Genomic DNA, 17,808 nt, shown 5'->3' with positions numbered 1-17,808 from the left:
TTTTTTAATGGTTTGTTCCACCATGCTATACTATATGCTCTTGTCATGAAATGGAATGAAACCATTCATGATTATGTGTGAATTAAACATTTTTGGTTGTGTTATGAGAAGAATGTGAAGTAAGATACAAAACTTTCCTTCGGAAAATTTTATAATTTGGAATATTAAACATTTCCTGGTGGTTGGGGTACTTTCAGACAGAAAATAAGTATTTTACTTGCTGTCATGGAATAATCAACACTTGAATACAGTCAATAAAGTCCATTGTCCGGTGTAATGTCCAATTCAAGCCTTGACGTCAGGAGTAAGGTCAGGTAACTCTCTCTCACTCTCTCACTCTCTCACTCTTTTGTGTGTTTGACGTTTATGTTGCGCAATCCGGGATATTCTGTGAATGAAGTTGCCAGTGATGGAACACAGAGACCAACAAAATAGTATTTCCCCAGTGACTGGATGACTCAGTGCTCCATCTACAACATGTCCCCTTACAAATTCCTGAAGTGCCCGGGGGGATTTGTCTTGACTAACTATGATCATAAATGTAGACCTAATGTGCTAGACAGACCATATTGTTCTGGTGCTCCACAAATGTTATTTTCAGACAGACACAGGCTAAACAAGGTTTTCCGGGCTGTGCAAGGACAGTGCATGGGCCCTTTAACGGGGACCCATGCCTGACTGCCAACCCACAATGGCTTCAGTTTGGTTTGGCTGACATGACCTGACAAACTCCTAGATACGCTCCTGTCCGTTAAAACTGTTTGACTTGTTTAGTATCAGGCAATGCTGCCCACATGTACAGGAAAGCAATCCAGTGGAAGGGAACCCAGTAACTGATAGACTGTTATCAGTGTTCCACAGAATGTTTATTTTCCTTCCTGGGGAGTCAGATGAAGTTTTACTCGTCAACACAAAGGCTCGATATCTGGTTATCTTTTTTTAGGTGACCTAAGTGAATCTAGGGCACTAGGTTTGCAAAATCCTGTTGACTAGCTGTAAGTCTTGACCCTCCACACAGACACAAAAATATGCATACAGTACATACCCATCGCCAAATCTACAGCCCTGTGCTGATCCTGGCCAGGGGTGAGGACTGTGTTTGCTGTGTCCACACATTTGGCTTTGATGTGGACCAATCCTATGGGTGGTTAATGTTTAACAGGAGGATACCCTGGGAGGTCATCCGCCCAGTAATGTGTGCTGGGGTACATGGAGTTTACATGTCTGATAGAAGCGGTCGGGCATGTTGCCTCAAAAGGACCAACAGAAGATCATGAGCTCAACTCATACAAACATACATACATACATACATACATACATACATACATACATACATACACAATTTGGATTTCGAACAACATGATGACTTTGATTGGCTTATAATAACTGACAGTAATGCATCTGTCTCTATGAAAAGCTCCAAAACTTAGAATTTGTTAGAATTATACTTTCAATGCTTACCTTGTAACAGTATGAACAGAAGTTACAAATCTATATGATGAAACATACTCCCACGGTTCTTGAAGTCTGGTCCAATGTTTCCATGTCTATGTTTACTTCCCATGACATAACAGATCTCTCAGATGGAAAAATACACAAAACACAGAAAATGCAGAGTAAGTCCTGCTTCCAAATCGATAGGAATGGTAAACTGGTACAACCTATTAAATAACTATGCAGTATGTTTACGTCACTGGGAAGCAAACGTATACGTAGATGGACCACAGGTTACCAAAGGTCATTTGAAACGGCCTCCTTGCTAATCTCTACTTTACATGGATGTTCACAGGCAAAGTGAAGAAAAAGTCAAACCAGAAATTATTCTTTGTTGCCATTATTCAGGAGCTTGAATTGTGTTGTGTTGTTTTTGAATGGGAGTGCTGACTGTGTTTTCCTGTACTCCCCCCGGCATAAGTTCTTAGTAGCATCACAGGGCAGAGAAATAACTGCCACATTGGTAAAGGTCACTGCCACTCCACACCTGAATATCAGGGATGCACATTCCGATACATGACATCATAGCATTATCTTTTCAAACCACTGAAAAAGAATTCAGAATTTAGAATGAAACTGAATTATTTGAACACCAAAACGACTGTCTGACAATACAGAAAACAACAATCAAACTAGTTAGAAAACAGACTTTGGGACACTCAAACTCAGGCTCCTCTTTCATCACCTGGTTGAAAACTCGGCCAGAGGGTGAAAGTCAATCATTGACTTTGGTCTGGGCTGTATGCTATATAAAGTCCTGCCTCCGTGTCTTGTGACGTTCTTTGCACCCAGGGAAAAAGGACCCCAGCAGGCTAGCGAAAGCACCGGCACACAGACAGAGAAATAACATCATGAAGCTTGCGCTAACACTCTTGTTTGTCCTCCTAGCTGCTTGGACCCCTGTCCGCTGTGGCAAGGGAGGCAAAGCTCAGGAGCCTCCGCAACCGCAGGATCCTGAAGAAACCCGCTCTGCCTTCGCGGCTCTGGACGACGTCCGTCTCCTGGCTAACGGCCTCCTCCAGCTGGGCCAGAGCCTCCGCGAGTTCGTCCAGAAGACCAAAGGTCAGATCAACGACATCCTCCAGAAGCTCAACATCTTCGACCGCTCCTTCTACCAGCTGTCGGTGCTGGCCAGCGAGATCAAGGAGGAGGAGGAGGAGCTGAAGAAGACCACGGTGGTTCTGAAGGCCAATAATGAGGAGATCAGGAGCTTGTCCCTGGAGATCAGCCACAAGGTGGATAGCATCCTGCAGGAGAGAGGCCAGCTTCAGAGCAAGGTGGGGGGGCTGGAGGAGAAGCTGAGCGGCTTGTCCCTTGTCATGGTCCCTGCGGAGCAGCTGGCTGAGATCTATACCCTCAAGGTAGGTTCATAAGTGGCGACGGGGACGGCCTCTGGTCCGCAGCTGGCTTTCGGGTTTTAGTGTCGAGGTTTTGTCAGGCTTTGGGAGATGGGGAAAAGGGTTTGAAGAGGAAAATCTCTGAGATTCTCGAGTCCAACGGGGGGGGGAAATGTGACGTGTGACTCTCTAGGAGGTGATCCACACTCAGGAGAGGAGCATCACTGAGCTCCTGAAGGCTGTCAGGGAGCAGAGTGACCAGCTCAACCACCAGCAGAGCAAAATCAACAACCTAGAGGAGAAGGTAGGACAGCTCACCCCTGTGAAAGCCACTCGGGTTTCACTCGAGCAAATGTGAACTCGCTGATGTTCCATCTTTCCCACCTCTAGCTCCGCTACAACACCCACGTCCAGGAGACCTTGGACAGACCAGCTGACTTCTTCAGCTCGGTGACGCCCACACTGCCCGCATATCTGACCAGCAACTCTACCAGCAGCAACTTGGACCAGGACGGTAAAACTTTCCACGATGGCTTAATCTCAGTTGGCTTGTCAGTCTCGCGACTCAATAAATCAATCAGTCACTCATTACGAGCCATACTGGGATTCCCGTCCTTGTTGGGTGCTATCAAAGTTTGCATTTACATTTCCCAATCCCTGTCCACACATTAGATCTTTTGTCTCTTGCTAAACCGTTATTGTAATTAAGCATGTGTTCTTAATGGACTTGCCAGGTCAAATAAAAATAAATTCAAAACTGTGTGTGTCTCAGGCCTCCCCTCAGACTGCACCGAGGTGTTTCGCAGGGGAGAAAGGAACAGCGGAGTGTATCCCATCAAGCCCAACGAATCAGAGCCCTTCATGGTCTATTGCGATATGTCCGAAGGTCAGACAATCATCCCAGACAGCATTGTTGTTCCCTTTGAAATCTGCTGACGTTAGATTGCACATACAGTTTACATCACATCGCCATGTAAACTAGTAAATACCGCCTTGACTCTGACCACCTGAATACTGACAGAACTACGCACTCCTTATCCATTATTGTCATGTTCACTGTGTGGCTTCGGATAAAAATGTCAAACATGTCAAATGAACGAGGACTAAGATGTGTTCTCTCGACCTCTTCTAGAAGGAGCAACAGTGATCCAGAGGAGGAAGGACGGATCTGTGAATTTTGATCAGACGTGGGAGATGTACGAAAACGGATTCGGAGACATCCATGGTAAATCACGTCGTCATGGCAGCGCAGGGTCCGCAGGGAACTGTCACAGGGCGGATGCATTCCAACCTAGGCCAATCAAAGTCTGTCCAAGTATGTGTGTGTGTTTGAGTGGAGCATGTTCACCCGGTGAGCGTGTCGAGGTGTGAGCCTTGCGCCATGTGCTCCAGGGGAGTTCTGGCTGGGCCTGAGAAGGATCCATGCGCTGGCTGCTCAGGGAGACTCCCTCCTCCACATCCAGCTGGAGGACTGGAAACAGGGCAAACGCCACATCCAGTACACCCTCTCCCTGGAGGGTCCCGACAGCCACTACACCATCCACCTGGCGCACGCGTCCGGGGATCTGCCCGACGCCATGACCAACCACAGCGGAATGATGTTCTCCACCAAGGACCGAGACCACGACAAGGACGAGGGCTCCAACTGCGCCTACGACTACACAGGTAGAGCCCACGAGGCTGGAGGCCGAGTGTAACGTCCTTTCGAGAGCTCCACATGACTCAGTCTAAAGGTTTTACTGCGAGTTCCAGGGTCCTTCACGTCCTTATCGTCCATGTCGTTTGTTTGTCCCCCCAGGAGGTTGGTGGTTCGATGCCTGTGGAGACACCAACCTGAACGGAAGGTACGTCCACGTGAGGCCCAAGGGTCGCCTGGAGCGCAGGAGGGGGATCCACTGGAGGCCCAGCCACAGGGCCTCCTACTCCCTCATGTCCACACAGATCTCCATCATCCCCATCGCCACCCCCGCCTCTGAAACACACTCGGGCAACTTCCTCTGAAAGGACTCATGAAAAACTCGAAAAACAAACAAAATGTACACCTATCTTTGGTAACCTCTGGCAATGGCTCTAAGCACAGTAGCAGGGTTACGTGTTTTGCATCGTACTGTGAGGTCCTGCCTAGTTAACCAGAGGGGCATTGAATAGGTCGCTGAATCTAAAGGGGAGTTTTTCTGAACCACAGGGTCTTACTCATAAAGTGACTGACTAGTACTTAAACTAAAGTTATTAGAGAAAAGTCACAAAATAAGTGATTAGAGAGACAAATAAGATACAACAAACACCAAAATGAGGTGGAACAAATATCAAAACTTGCATTTAACGGAATAGTAAGGCCTCAGTATTGCGGCATGCATACATACACACGCTGTATTTCAAGCTGTATATAAAACCATGACTGAAGAGGGGAGAGCTGGTCTGTCTGTGTGACAGTCTCTACCAGGATTTTACTGAGTCACATTGACTAACACCATATATATCCACACATCTTTACTGTACATACTGTATTTTTGTTACACATCCCATTTTTACAGGTCTGACAAATAAATCATATTTATATCACTGGTTAATTTGTTCCCAGATTACTTGATTATACAATTGTTTACCCAGCTAAATGTCTGTGCACTTTCCCCAAAGGAACATGTTGAAACAATTGGTGAGGCCAATCATCGGTCTAAATGCATTTTTTTTGTTACCTGGGTCAAAACAGGATCTGTTTAAACTATGCCTGTTTTGTTTTTTTAACTGTTACGTGTGAATAACCCTTTTGGAATGGGTGTCTCTTTAATACCTGTTATGGGTTCTGTGATTGGCTGGCCCAGGTTGGTAAACACATGAATGCCCTTCTGTCTGGTCATCACTGCCTCAGCCTTGACCCTGAAACATCCACTCTGGAACTAAAATGGCAACAATCCCTGATGCAACAGTTGACATCTTCAGTCAAGTTGATAGATGGATGAAAAAAAGAGAAATCACCAACTCTTCACTCCACAGTTTGCGCAGTCAGCACAAAATCAACCCCTAGAGGGCAGTAATGAACTTTGTCGAGGTAGACCCCGCCACTCCTCTCAAGCCCCTCATAATTACACAAGTGTATGGGAGACACCCTGCAGGACCTAGTGGTTGAAATGGGCCTCCCCCCTGCCCAGCCCTCCCCTCCCCTGCCTCCCAGAGGAGCCCCACGGGGCGGGCCGCAGCCTTGACAGTGATCTCCCTGCACATGTGCAAAGGAGCGTCTTCAGTTACTGTACCGCCTGCCTCGGCACTCACGTTAGACTGGCTGGTTATTTTAGGCCTCGTCTCTCCCCCTGTTCCAAGCGTGTGGGAAATGTTGGGCGTGGCTGCGACTGTCCAACAGGCAGGCTCCTCTCCCACCACGACTGGTTCCCCCTTCTTCTTTTTCCTTAGTTTGGGTTTGGACGCCCTCTGGAGCGATGGATGACAGCCCACTGCAGGTTCTGACGCTCCCCACTGCCCCGTACCCAGACCAGAGGCCAGGCAACAGCGGCCTCAGAAGGAAGGTCTTCGTTTTCCAGTCCAAGAGGAACTACCTTCACAACTTCATCCAGAGCATATTTTCCTCCATTGACCTGCGCGACCGCCAGGGGTCCACCATGGTGGTGGGGGGAGATGGACGCTACTTCAACCGAACCGCCATCGGTGTTATTGTGCAGATGGCAGCTGCGAACGGGGTCAGTGTCACCTGTCGCTGTAACCTGTCACCTGCCATGTGGCCTGCTGTGTGTCCGTGTCACCTGGCTTCAGCCACCTGCTCTTAGTCTTCATGTGTGCAGCGATGTGGCCAAGCCAGGGCATGCAAACTATGTAGCTAGCAATGGACCGAGGCTAAAGATAATTGGGTTCGAATTTGAAAACATAATCATACATGTGAATGCATTTCATTGCATTTGCCAGACCTCAATACAGTAGCAGTATATTAAGTCAATAAGAGGCATTGAAAGATATAGATATATGTCCCATAGGAGCTACCAGTCTTGAAATAGATGTGAATTAGACTGCCTTTGTTGTGCCATTGCCAGTACTTAGGTGCTCCCTGAGGTACCCGCTCTTAAATTAGAGAGCCTCTGTTGCATTCAAAGATGAGGGGTATTTTTAGGTTGGAAGTCCATTAAAAAGCCACGCACACTTTTTGGTCGAGGATGCACAACTCTCATTAACAAAACAGGGTCCATTCTAGACCCAATGGCCAAGGAAAAAAAAGGTTTCAAATTTATTGTAAACACAGGCATCTGTGACATTTGCCAGGTTGGCCGTCTGGTGATTGGTCACCATGGGATCATGTCGACGCCAGCTGTCTCCTGTGTCATCAGGAAGTACAAGGCTATTGGTGGCATAGTCCTTACTGCCAGTCACAACCCTGGGGGTCCTGATGGAGACTTTGGCATCAAGTTCAACACATCCAATGGAGGTACTGAAACCTCTAAGGAGGAAACAGGAACAGCTTTGCTAGTCTGCCAAGAGCACAACAGCTTTAACGAGACAAGCAGGACGAGGTTTTCCAGTATGAGTTATTGACAGTTATCCTAATAAGTGACACATTTGAGGGCAAACTAGGACTCTAGGTGAAAGGCTAAGCCTCTGTTTGCAACACAGAATGAACATTGATGTTTACATTTTAAGGTTGTTTGACTTCATGTTCTGCTCAGGCCCAGCCCAAGAGACAGTCACAAACAAAATCTTTCAGCTCAGTCGAACCATAGAGGAGTTTGCCATCTGCCCAGAGCTGAGAGTGGACTTGGCAACTCTGGGTAAACAGATGTTTGACCTGGAGAACAAGTTCAAACCTTTCACAGGTGAGCACAAACACCAGGCAACCCACAACCCAAATACAAATTATGCTGTATTACTACTACACGGTTAAGGAACAGTTACATCATTTTTCACACTTCACTTCTTAACTTGAATTCAACAATATTTACTCTTTAAGATTGTATGTGTACACTGTGTGCTGACATACATTGGTTAATACATGGGGATCTGATTATCTTGATGGCCCTCCACAGTGGAAATAGTGGACTCTGTAGAATCCTATGCCAACATGGTAAGGAACATCTTTGACTTTGCTGCGCTGAAGGAGATGTTGTCCGGGGAAAACCCCATCAAGATCCGTCTAGACGCCATGCATGGAGGTGAGAACAATCTGAAACATAATGAACGAGAAAAGTTGAAAGCCATAAACCTGGCCTTTGTATTGTCATGTTGTTTCAACAGACATTACTATGTTACCTGATACCCTGGTCAGAGCCACAATCAGTCAGCTGGTGTCAGGATGAAGATAAGCAGAGTGTGTTAGGATAGGAAGCCGGGCTGAGTTCTCAGCTGTTGGATCCAACCATTTGATATCTGATCCAGTCTTTCAGGAGAGAGCAGGAGGGTGTTACAGAAACAGTTTTCCCTCTGAGGAGTATGAAGTTTCTACACGCACGCTGTTTGTGGGCAGTGTGGGGAGGTTCAAAGGAGCCCCCTGTGACAACACTGAAACCACAGCCCCCCCCCCCACAGCGCCCCCCCCCCACAGCAGCCCCCCCCCCCACAGCAGCCCCCCCCCCCCCACAGCCCCCACCCCCAGGAAGGCATGTCTACCTAGAGCGCCACATAGAAGAGGATCTTGGGCATGAATTTCAATCTAACTAAGTTCCACAGCCCATCTTCAAAATGAGGTCGCCACTCATCTGGCTTTGAGCCATCAGGAGGTCAACTAAGTCATGTTAACAGTTATTCATACTATCGTCAAAACATTTGAATTTAATTGAATGATGGTCCAAACATGTAATAGAGCTCTTTGGCAGTCCAATACAAAATCTGTTTCAGGTATTTGATATACTTGTTTTCTTCTCTCTGTTTGACTCCTTCTCTTCCTTCCCACTCATCCGTCCTCAGCGCTCGGCCCTTATGTGAAGAGGATACTGTGTGAAGAGCTGGGATGCCCCACCAACTCAGCCATGAACTGTGTTCCTCTGGAGGATTTTGGGGGTCAGTACCCGGACCCCAACCTCACCCACGCTGCAGAGCTGATGGACACCATGAGGGGTGGGCAGTACGACTTTGGAGCTGCGTTTGATGGTGACGGGGTATGGACCTCTTTGTGCACTTCCACCTTAGACAACCATTCTGATAGAAGTGAAGCAATCCAATGGAGCCATTTGCTGCGGGATGTCTCATATGCAGTCACATCTAGTGAAGGCTTTGGTTTGCAGTTGAACCCCAGTTGAACCCCTCCTTTCTTCTTGCCCGCTGTGCTGGCTGTCCAGGACCGAAACATGATCCTTGGTAAGCATGGCTTTTTCGTCAACCCCTCTGACTCTGTGGCTGTCATCGCTGCCAACATCTTCAGCATCCCCTACTTCCAACTCTCAGGAGTGAGGGGCTATGCCCGCAGCATGCCTACCAGCACAGCCTTAGACAGGTGAGGCCTTAGCTTGGCATCGCCCTGGCAACAGTATCCGTGTCAGTAGGACTAGAGGACCAGCTCTGGTTGCTCACAGGGTAGAGAGTGTACTACAGGGGCTAAGGCCTTACCGCAGGGGCCATATTTGATTCCAGCCCTGGCCATTTCCTGCATGTCATCCTTTGTCTCTCTCCCTGCCTTTCCTCTCTCTCCATAACTATCAAGTGGTAAAAGTCCAAAATAGATATTTGTAAAAGAAAACCTGCAATGCCCATAAAAAAGCATTTGCCTATCAAAAAAGTAATTGGTTCTTTGGAATCATTCATTGAAATGACGGGGAGCACAACTTGTCTCAAATTCTCCTGGTTTTTCCTTTAGAGTGGCCAAGGCAACCAAGATTGAGCTGTATGAGACTCCCACTGGGTGGAAGTTCTTTGGGAACCTGATGGATGCAGGCAGACTGTCCCTGTGCGGAGAGGAGAGTTTCGGCACAGGTATCTCATCAGTGAGTGAAGATGCCAAGAGTACAATTTCCTACTTAGAGGGTGAGATTGCCAAAACAACATTGCCACTCAAACCCAATCTACATTTCTTCCATGTCAGGCTCTGATCATATCCGTGAAAAGGATGGACTTTGGGCCGTGCTGGCATGGCTGTCCATCCTAGCCACCAGGAGACAGAGTGTGGAGGACATCATGAGGGAACACTGGCAAAAGTTTGGCAGGAACTTCTACACAAGGTTTGCGTGAGCACTGACAAGCCTCTTCTGACCTCTGGTGGCCAGTTTGAACTATTACACGTTCTTTGTGTCGTGTCCAGGTTGATCCCAGTATCAAGATTAATTAAATGACAGATTACATAGATATAATTCTCCCTAGATTCATTCTTGCTATTGTTTCCGTCATTTCCTATGGACAGGTATGACTATGAGGAAGTAGACATTGATGCAGCCTGTGAGATGATGGAGGATCTGGAGATGTTCATAGTGAACAAGTCCTTTGCAGGCCAAAGGTTTGCGGTCGGGGAGAGGGTCTACCAGGTGGAAAGAGCTGACAACTTTGAGTACAGCGACCCAGTGGATGGGACCATCTCCAGAAACCAAGTGAGGTCACATGTGGCACTGGGGATGATGTCATGAAGTGTCTGGCCCTGGTGCTTGATTGGATAAAAGCTTCTAGTTGTAATTGTGTGGGATGAATACACTGTAATATAAAATTCATCATGTACACTGCAGGGCCTTCGAATAATATTCTGTGATGGCTCCAGAATCATCTACAGACTCAGTGGAACAGGTAGCACTGGGGCAACAGTCCGCATCTACATCGATGGCTATGAGACAGACCCTGACAAGATCTTCCAAGACCCACAGGTAATATATTTGCTGCAGAAACCGTTTGGTGATTCTGTTTATTTACTCTTTGGCTCAATGTCAATTGTGTGTGTCTGGGACAGGCGATGCTGGCTTCCCTGGTTACGATTGCTCTGAAGATTTCACAGCTTCACAACCGAACAGGTCGCAGTGGCCCATCAGTCATCACATAAGTCCCTAAATCGTTTTTTTTATTTTTATGTATCTCATTTTAAATTAATACCAATGTTCATTCAAGTGGAATATTGTAATATAAATAAAATGTTTTTTTGTTGGTTGGTATTGTGCATTGCTGAAATTCTGAATCTTTTTAGTCAGTTAATGTCAACCTTCATAAAAGTATTTCTTAGTATACAAATACTCATGTATGTTCTAAAATTATCCAACAGATGTGATAGGCTAATGCGATTTGATGTGCTTTTGGTGTCTGTAATGCGTGTTTTCTCTTTCTTATTTTTGCGATTGGACTGTTGCCCGTGAAGCCTGATTTGACGGGTCACATGGCGGCACGGTTCAAGGAATTAAATAAAAAATATTTTTGTATTTAAAATGAATGTTATGAATGCCGACTAAACCATCGAGATTAAGGCCTATCGAAAACGTAAATGTACGTAAATCCACTGTTTAGGCTAGTACTAACAAAAATAGTAGGCTATTGCACATTAGGCTATCATTTCGTTCACCGATAAATGACAAAAAAAACAACAGTCATGTTCTTTTGTTTGTAAGCATGCAGCAGAACGTTTGGTAGACACGTTTGTTGCCTGACAACACGGCTCAGAAACATACAAGCTTTGGCCAATTTGTTGCTGAAAACCTTTAAACTAAACGAACTTACATTGGGCTATGCTATGCTCCAAAGATATAGGCCAACGACAAATAGCTGTGCCCACTCGTTGCTGTGGAAAGAGTACATCGAATTTCAGAAAGCAAAACTAGACGTGGGTAGGCCTAGTAGGCTACGGAAAAGCTAGACTTCAGTTAAATGAACACATGACTACCGTAGCTACTGTAACTGTATGTAGGGCTATTCTGAAAAATGTTGAAGACTATAAGGGAATGCCTACAACAGTCAACTCTTTCCTTTCAAGCAATTATTCTATTAACCTTTTTTAATGTAATTATGTTAGGGTATTCAGGCACGCCCAGTGAATGATAACTTTCTTGAATGGGAGGTACAATTAGAAGGACTGAAGAACACATTATGGGAAGGTGTGACCTATAAAAACACATTAACAAAAATATAATTTATGAAATGATACTGTATAGGCTGAGGTGTGTGTGTGTGTTGTTATAAATGATTGATTTAATTAAATACTGTCATACCTTCATTAGGTGCTGTTCTGGAGTTGACATTACTTTTCAGTGATGCCTACAACTCAGTCCTTCCAACGGTTACATTTGTTACCATCCCATTTCACCCCAATGGTAAACTCAGCTCGAAGCAAAATGCCTGAGAGATACTAGTAATTTTCAGAAAATGAGTTCATAACTGTTGTATTCTAGTTCTCATTAAGCCTCTCTGTGTGTCCCACAAATGAAGTGGACCTACACTCAGGACGGCTCTGCCTCTCTTGTTTGGACAACAGACAGGATTGGCAGGCTGGCTTCTCCATTAGCAGCATTCTTGTCAGCATCCAGGTTAGCTTAGTTCTTACTGAACATTAAAGCCACACATTTTCAGTTACAGTTGCCAAAACAACTTCTTTGACCTTGGAGAATAGGTAGGGGAGGCCGGGGCAAGTATGTAGCAGTCCTTTTGCTGTAAAAATACAAGGCAATTATCAATTTTGTGTAGTCTTAGTCTGGTGGGGTCCTTGGCTTGGCACTGTTCTTCTCTTTAGATTCTGCTGTCCAACCCAGTCTTGGAAGGAGCAGTAAACCTAACGGCTGCTAACATGCTCTGGTCAAGCCCCACTTACTATCACAAGGTGTTGCTGGAGTGTTTTCAGGCCAGCCAGCAACTACACAGTGAGCATGAAGCACTGCATTAGATAAGGGAGACCTTTGTGTTTCATGCACAATGCTCATTTAGTTGTACAGTTCTACCTGTTTTGATTGGTCTAGAGTTATATATGTAGTGATGTTGCTCTGTCAGATACATTTATCATTATTATCTGCAGGGATTAGGACAGACGAGCATCCAAATTCACAGGACAAAAGGTGACCGCATCCAATGTAAAGGGTCCTCTGACCCTGTCCATTTTCCAGTCCAGATTTATTGAATATCAAGCCTGAGCTTTAGTTTGACATGAATATGTCAAACTCTCAGGCCTGTGAAGATAATTCATTTTGAGCAATATCTGAAGGCATGGACAAAGATGGCAACATCAACAACTGGATCATGGTTGAGGAACAAAGGTGTGTCAGAATATTGGTTGAACTATGTTAAACCATGATGTGCATTAGCATGGGCTGCTAAGTGGTCATCTTCTTTCAAAGCTCTGGAGGAGCTCATCAAGTCTGCTGAGACCAAATGTCTTCAACGTGAAGCGTGAGTGTGTGCTCATTGCACTAGCTAGCCAGTAAAACTTAGTTTGGCCGTTTCAGCCCTTTTTACTGAATGGCTTGCTTTTCTGCATGTTAACGCATTGCATGCAATTGAATGCTAGTTCAATTGTTTCATAGAATGGCATTGTTTCAGGTTCAAAGCTTTAATGTATGGCACTTTGCATGAGCCCAGGAAAACAGAACCAGTCAGTGAATGGCGTCAAGCCAGGGCCAACCAGCTGAGACGGATTTACCTGCTGCACAGGTCACCGGGTCAGTCCAGTATTTTGCCAAAGTTGCCAAACTTGACACACTGTGTGTGTGCATGTATGTATATGTCTGGTCATAAACCTATAAATGTTCTGTGTGTGTGGGTGTTTGGGTGTGCAGATCTACTGACTCTCAGGACTCCTGTACAGAGAGGCTGCCTAGGCCCCAGAAATGACTCTCAAATCGGGGGCAAACAGGACGACTGGGAGAATGAGGTGGACAAGCTGGTGGCCTGGACTCACTCATTGTCTTTCCAGGAGCTGGAGGGAGAGTAACTGCTTTACATACCCCAACCCCGGGCTCAGAGACTTGGACCAATAAAGATTTTGACACTAAGTGAATTACAGTATCTTTGTTTGCAATGATGAAGGTGGTATTGCAAAAGGATTTGTCGAATGGTTGGTGGTAATAGTCATAAACTGAGCATACATTAATGAATCAGTGTAAAGCGACGTAAAATGTGGGATGTCTCCTTTAAGAAAGTCAGCTGGAAGAAAAAAAACTTACAAGAAGGAAGTAGGAAGTTGGTCAACGTTGAATAACAAGCGATTCTGAAATTACAATAAACGTAAACTGGAATGGCGGGTATTAAATGTAAGCTATACTAATTGTGTGTGCTTTACTTTAACTCCAAGTACGGTTCGCTTCCTTCCAATGTAGCTAGTTACATTTTATCACTCGACAACTTGTTAGATAGTTACAAACTGACGCTGCATCAGTGGTTTACAAATGTGTTTATCAAAATGGGCCTACGTGAAACCGAGCTTCGTTAACTAGTGTAGCGTTCAGTATAGAACTGTTGACTGGCTTGTTATATCGTTTTTCTTTTATTAGAAACAATGTTTTTACTGAATTAGCAGATTTGCCTGAGGAATGTTTTTATAACGATCAATGCAACAGTAGTAATCTATCCTCGTCTATTGCCGTCCATGTAGCTCTGGTTGGGTTGTCCTTCAGTGGTGCCATTGGTTTGACGTGTCTGCTACTCGGCTGTGCATTGGAGCCGTATGGGTATGTGGACGGATGCGCGGCTCACCCCTTGTCAATCTTTCTAGTGCCAAAATGAACAGAACATGTAAGTGCAATGTGTTTCGTTATTACAGGGTGTACTGGCCTCTCTTCGTCCTGTTCTTCTACGTGCTGTCTCCCATCCCCACCTTCATAGCCAGAAGAATGACAGATGACTCAGATGCTGCCAGCAATGCGTGCAGAGAGCTGGCATACTTCTTTACCACTGGGATTGTGGTCTCTGCATTTGGGATGCCCCTTGTACTGGCCCGAAAAGAAGTAGTGAGTTGTAGCCTATGAAGTCTGCCAATAGAGGGTGAAGATGCAACACAACAAGGTTTTATGTCAAAAACAGATTTTTCTGTATCTCTAATGGACGTTTCTGATCCTGCAGATCCAGTGGGGGGCGTGTGGTCTGGTGATGGCTGGCAACGGGGTCATCTTTTCCACCATCCTTGGCTTCTTCCTAGTGTTTGGAAGAGGAGATGACTTCAGCTGGGAGCAGTGGTAGAGGGCCTGTGCTACCCAGGCTGACATAAACTGACAGGAAGGATTGAAAGAGGGACCCAACCAATCAGTCACTTACTGAGATGCAGAGTGGATAATAGCTTGCAGCTGTATGAAATGGGCTACAAAGGAATGCTATGGCTTCTTATATTCTTATAGTTCTTATATCACTACTAATGGATGTGTTACCAAGTTGATGTGTGTCTAGCATCTTTTCACAAGGGGATGGATTAGCAGGAGAGCACTAAATGGTCTTCTGTTGGTGTCTTTCTATTCACTGATGAAGACAGTTCAGTTGCTTTGCTTTTCTCCCCAATCATGCTTCGCCTCAGCATAACCAAAGTGAGAATCTTCAAGATCATCAATTTACTAGCAGCTAGCCACCTTTCTATCACTGTATGTATGAGTTAATTGGTATATAAAGGGATGTTTATGAATGGTTTAGTTTTAACCTCCACTTCCTACTTATTTTAATTGTGACTGTCATTTCAAGCAATCCCAGTATGGTGGGGAACTATTATATAATCATGGGGAATATCTGTTGACGTAAAATATCGTATTTTACTTATTCATTATGCTGCAAGACTAAATAGCCTTATTATATGTCCTGTTGCAAATGTTTACATTATCACCAAAGGCCATTTAAACTGCAGACGGTTGACTGATTCACTTCTCAGATTGTCTATTTTCATGATGCACAGGTGTTCATTCAGAAGCCACTGGTCAATTTGCATACACAGAGCAGACCAGTCATGATGTGGATGTAAATCTCGGCCAATCATTTTGTGTAATGGATTTTATTCTGTGTTGAATGTACACTACATACTTGCTGTTTTTAAGAAAAGACTTGTCTATTTTGTCCTAAACGAAGAGCTACATTTTCTATGTTTCAGCAAGGTTATACAGTAGTTGCCTATTGTATATTTCCTATAGATTTAGAATGAGGTGTTTGTAGAAAATGTGTGCATCACTTTTTTATGTGTTTACCATGATATATTGTGGTGTGTTTGTAGAAGGATGTTGTGCTCTTAAGTCTTGCATGGTCATGTGACAGACCAAAGAATTAGAACGTAGCTTTTTTGTGACAGGGTTAGGTATCAATTGGATAGCAATTTGGACATATAATATTGACATGTATGACCTTGCTAAAAGACACACTCAAAAAACATTCAAGTTGTTGCTCATCTACAAAATTCTTGACACTATTTAAAACATAAGTCAAGATTAGACAGCTGTTTAAGATACATCTCTGTCAAGCATTCCAATGGGAAGCTTTTATCTTGGCAGTCAAAACACAAAGCACTTGAAAACACTACAGATACCTGTTATAAAATCCCCTGTCTGCATCATGTTTTCTAACATAATTAAAGTACTCTTAAAAAAATACTAACACTGTAGTTTACTTACAGTGGCAGTTCTGCCAGTCATATTTTGTGTGGATGGGTGAGTAAGAGCGTGTCTGTCCCATGGCACTAACAGTGATGGATGATGTATTTAGCCAGACACCTGCATCTCCAGTCTGATATCCAAATACAAAAATGACAGTACAACAGTTTGGTAAAGACCTCTTGGGGCAGAGAATAATTTGGAGAGAGAAAGAAAGAAAGAAAGAAAGAAAGAAAGGGAATTGACACTACCCAAAGGAACAGAGTGTTAAAGTGCAGTTTGAATGGTGAGGAATCTAGGTGTGAAGTGCTGATGAATAATTGAAAGCCCAATCCTGCAATATTTATGGCATGTAAAACAACCGGAATTGTCCGCTGTGTTCAAGTCTGTCTGACCCTAAATTAAAATTGGGTTAATATTGTTTTTACTTGGCATGCATCATATTATTAACTGCCAATTTTACAGTCACATTTTTACAAAACGGGTAAGTGGTGTCCCAATTCATTTTCAATGAAACCGGGCGTTGACACTCGCCTGGGGCATTGTGGGAGCGTCAACGCCCGGTTTCATTGAAAATAAATTTGAAGCCGACGCGCCCCCCGCTCTGCTGTAGTGGACACGCACTGTGAGGATGCAGTCAAATTACCTGTCATTTGTAATCCACATATAGCATCCTGCCAATACAAACAAGCCAAGATCTGCTGTGTAAAATTGAATGCAGACAGCTGTGCCTCCTGACTAGCCTTTTACACACCATTAATGAGAAGAATAAGAACACTGGAATTCTCTCTGGCAGAGCGAATCGTCAGTGCTGATTACGTTGATGTAATAGTTGACAGGCGTTGCTGTACCTGTCACCTGGGGGCTTGTAGCAACCTCTTGTTTTAGTTCATTCAGTGCATCATGGGCAGAAACGTTTTTCTTCTATGTTCTTATAGTGCATGTTGACAGAACACTCCCCAGTAAGAAGGATGGTGATTGAGTTCATTATTGATAAACCTCACACACACAAACACAAACACACACACACACACACATATATATATATATATATATATATATATATATATATATATATATATATATATATATATATATATATATATATATATATAGTTATCACTATTAGGAATGATCATTCTTTATTAGCGCATCTCTGTGTTGGATAAGGTGCCCATGAACAGTTTCAAGCTAAGATATGGAAGAAGAGTCCAAGGATATATCTCCTTGTGTCTGGACATCAGTTGCTTGGCAACAACAGATACATCACGGTCCAGCCTACTGGACTAGAACCCTCCATAGAGGCCACCACAATGTAGGTGCATGTGAATAAAGTTGGTTGGCTGTTTCCACCACAGCTCCAAAAGATCAGGCAACTGCTATAATCTAAAATAATCTCTTATTTGTGGAAATGCTTACAAAAAAGAACTAGTGAATAAAAAAAAATCTGCTGTAAACAAGTGTAAAAGGTATTATTAGGGGTGCATAAGCTGGAGGCTGAATAAGCTGTATTTTCAGCTAAACACTGGTGGGGCAAC

The 17,808-nt window shown here is 44.4% G+C and overlaps 4 protein-coding genes across 9 annotated transcripts; all 4 read left to right on the top strand.

Annotated features, from left to right (window-relative positions):
- Positions 1 to 2,282: 2,282 nt before the first annotated feature.
- LOC146271087 (angiopoietin-related protein 3-like) lies at positions 2,283 to 5,401 on the top strand. Of its 2 annotated transcripts, XM_084707699.1 has the most exons (7): positions 2,283 to 2,855; positions 3,025 to 3,135; positions 3,222 to 3,345; positions 3,604 to 3,717; positions 3,964 to 4,056; positions 4,224 to 4,496; positions 4,630 to 5,401. In XM_084707699.1, the coding sequence occupies exons 1-7, from the start codon at positions 2,346 to 2,348 to the stop codon at positions 4,830 to 4,832; spliced, it is 1,428 nt and encodes a 475-aa protein (XP_084563825.1). In that variant the 5' UTR covers positions 2,283 to 2,345; the 3' UTR covers positions 4,833 to 5,401. The 2 variants fall into 2 exon arrangements, with proteins under 2 accessions (XP_084563825.1, XP_084563826.1); XM_084707700.1 differs by lacking the exon at positions 3,025 to 3,135.
- A 397-nt stretch (positions 5,402 to 5,798) lies between these two features.
- On the top strand, positions 5,799 to 11,159 carry LOC146271086 (phosphoglucomutase-1-like). Its single transcript, XM_084707698.1, has 11 exons — positions 5,799 to 6,523; positions 7,098 to 7,260; positions 7,499 to 7,645; positions 7,856 to 7,981; positions 8,733 to 8,923; positions 9,104 to 9,258; positions 9,619 to 9,734; positions 9,844 to 9,979; positions 10,159 to 10,342; positions 10,475 to 10,609; positions 10,693 to 11,159. Exons 1-11 carry the CDS (start codon positions 6,266 to 6,268, stop codon positions 10,780 to 10,782), a joined length of 1,701 nt encoding a protein of 566 aa, XP_084563824.1. The 5' UTR covers positions 5,799 to 6,265; the 3' UTR covers positions 10,783 to 11,159.
- Positions 11,160 to 11,243: 84 nt separating this feature from the next.
- Positions 11,244 to 13,805, top strand: LOC146271085 (ubiquitin-conjugating enzyme E2 U-like). Of its 5 annotated transcripts, none has more exons than XM_084707703.1 (10): positions 11,245 to 11,550; positions 11,740 to 11,821; positions 11,945 to 12,037; positions 12,153 to 12,250; positions 12,454 to 12,580; positions 12,733 to 12,772; positions 12,919 to 12,970; positions 13,052 to 13,103; positions 13,254 to 13,372; positions 13,490 to 13,795. In XM_084707703.1, the coding sequence occupies exons 7-10, from the start codon at positions 12,931 to 12,933 to the stop codon at positions 13,642 to 13,644; spliced, it is 366 nt and encodes a 121-aa protein (XP_084563829.1). In that variant the 5' UTR covers positions 11,245 to 11,550; positions 11,740 to 11,821; positions 11,945 to 12,037; positions 12,153 to 12,250; positions 12,454 to 12,580; positions 12,733 to 12,772; positions 12,919 to 12,930; the 3' UTR covers positions 13,645 to 13,795. The 5 variants fall into 5 exon arrangements, with proteins under 5 accessions (XP_084563831.1, XP_084563829.1, XP_084563828.1 ...); XM_084707702.1 differs by having other exon boundaries at positions 12,882 to 12,970; positions 13,293 to 13,372; positions 13,490 to 13,718; XM_084707701.1 differs by having other exon boundaries at positions 12,882 to 12,970; positions 13,490 to 13,718.
- A 41-nt stretch (positions 13,806 to 13,846) lies between these two features.
- Positions 13,847 to 16,693, top strand: LOC146271084 (leptin receptor gene-related protein-like). The gene is made up of 4 exons (XM_084707706.1): positions 13,847 to 13,963; positions 14,305 to 14,380; positions 14,473 to 14,659; positions 14,772 to 16,693. Exons 1-4 carry the CDS (start codon positions 13,948 to 13,950, stop codon positions 14,886 to 14,888), a joined length of 396 nt encoding a protein of 131 aa, XP_084563832.1. The 5' UTR covers positions 13,847 to 13,947; the 3' UTR covers positions 14,889 to 16,693.
- Positions 16,694 to 17,808: the final 1,115 nt, after the last annotated feature.

The sequence above is a fragment of the Hypomesus nipponensis genome, chromosome 10 (genome assembly GCF_054491055.1).
Source record: "Hypomesus nipponensis isolate SF chromosome 10, ASM5449105v1, whole genome shotgun sequence".
Classification (NCBI taxonomy): Eukaryota; Metazoa; Chordata; class Actinopteri; order Osmeriformes; family Osmeridae; genus Hypomesus; species Hypomesus nipponensis.
This window is presented reverse-complemented; position numbering and strand designations above follow the sequence as displayed.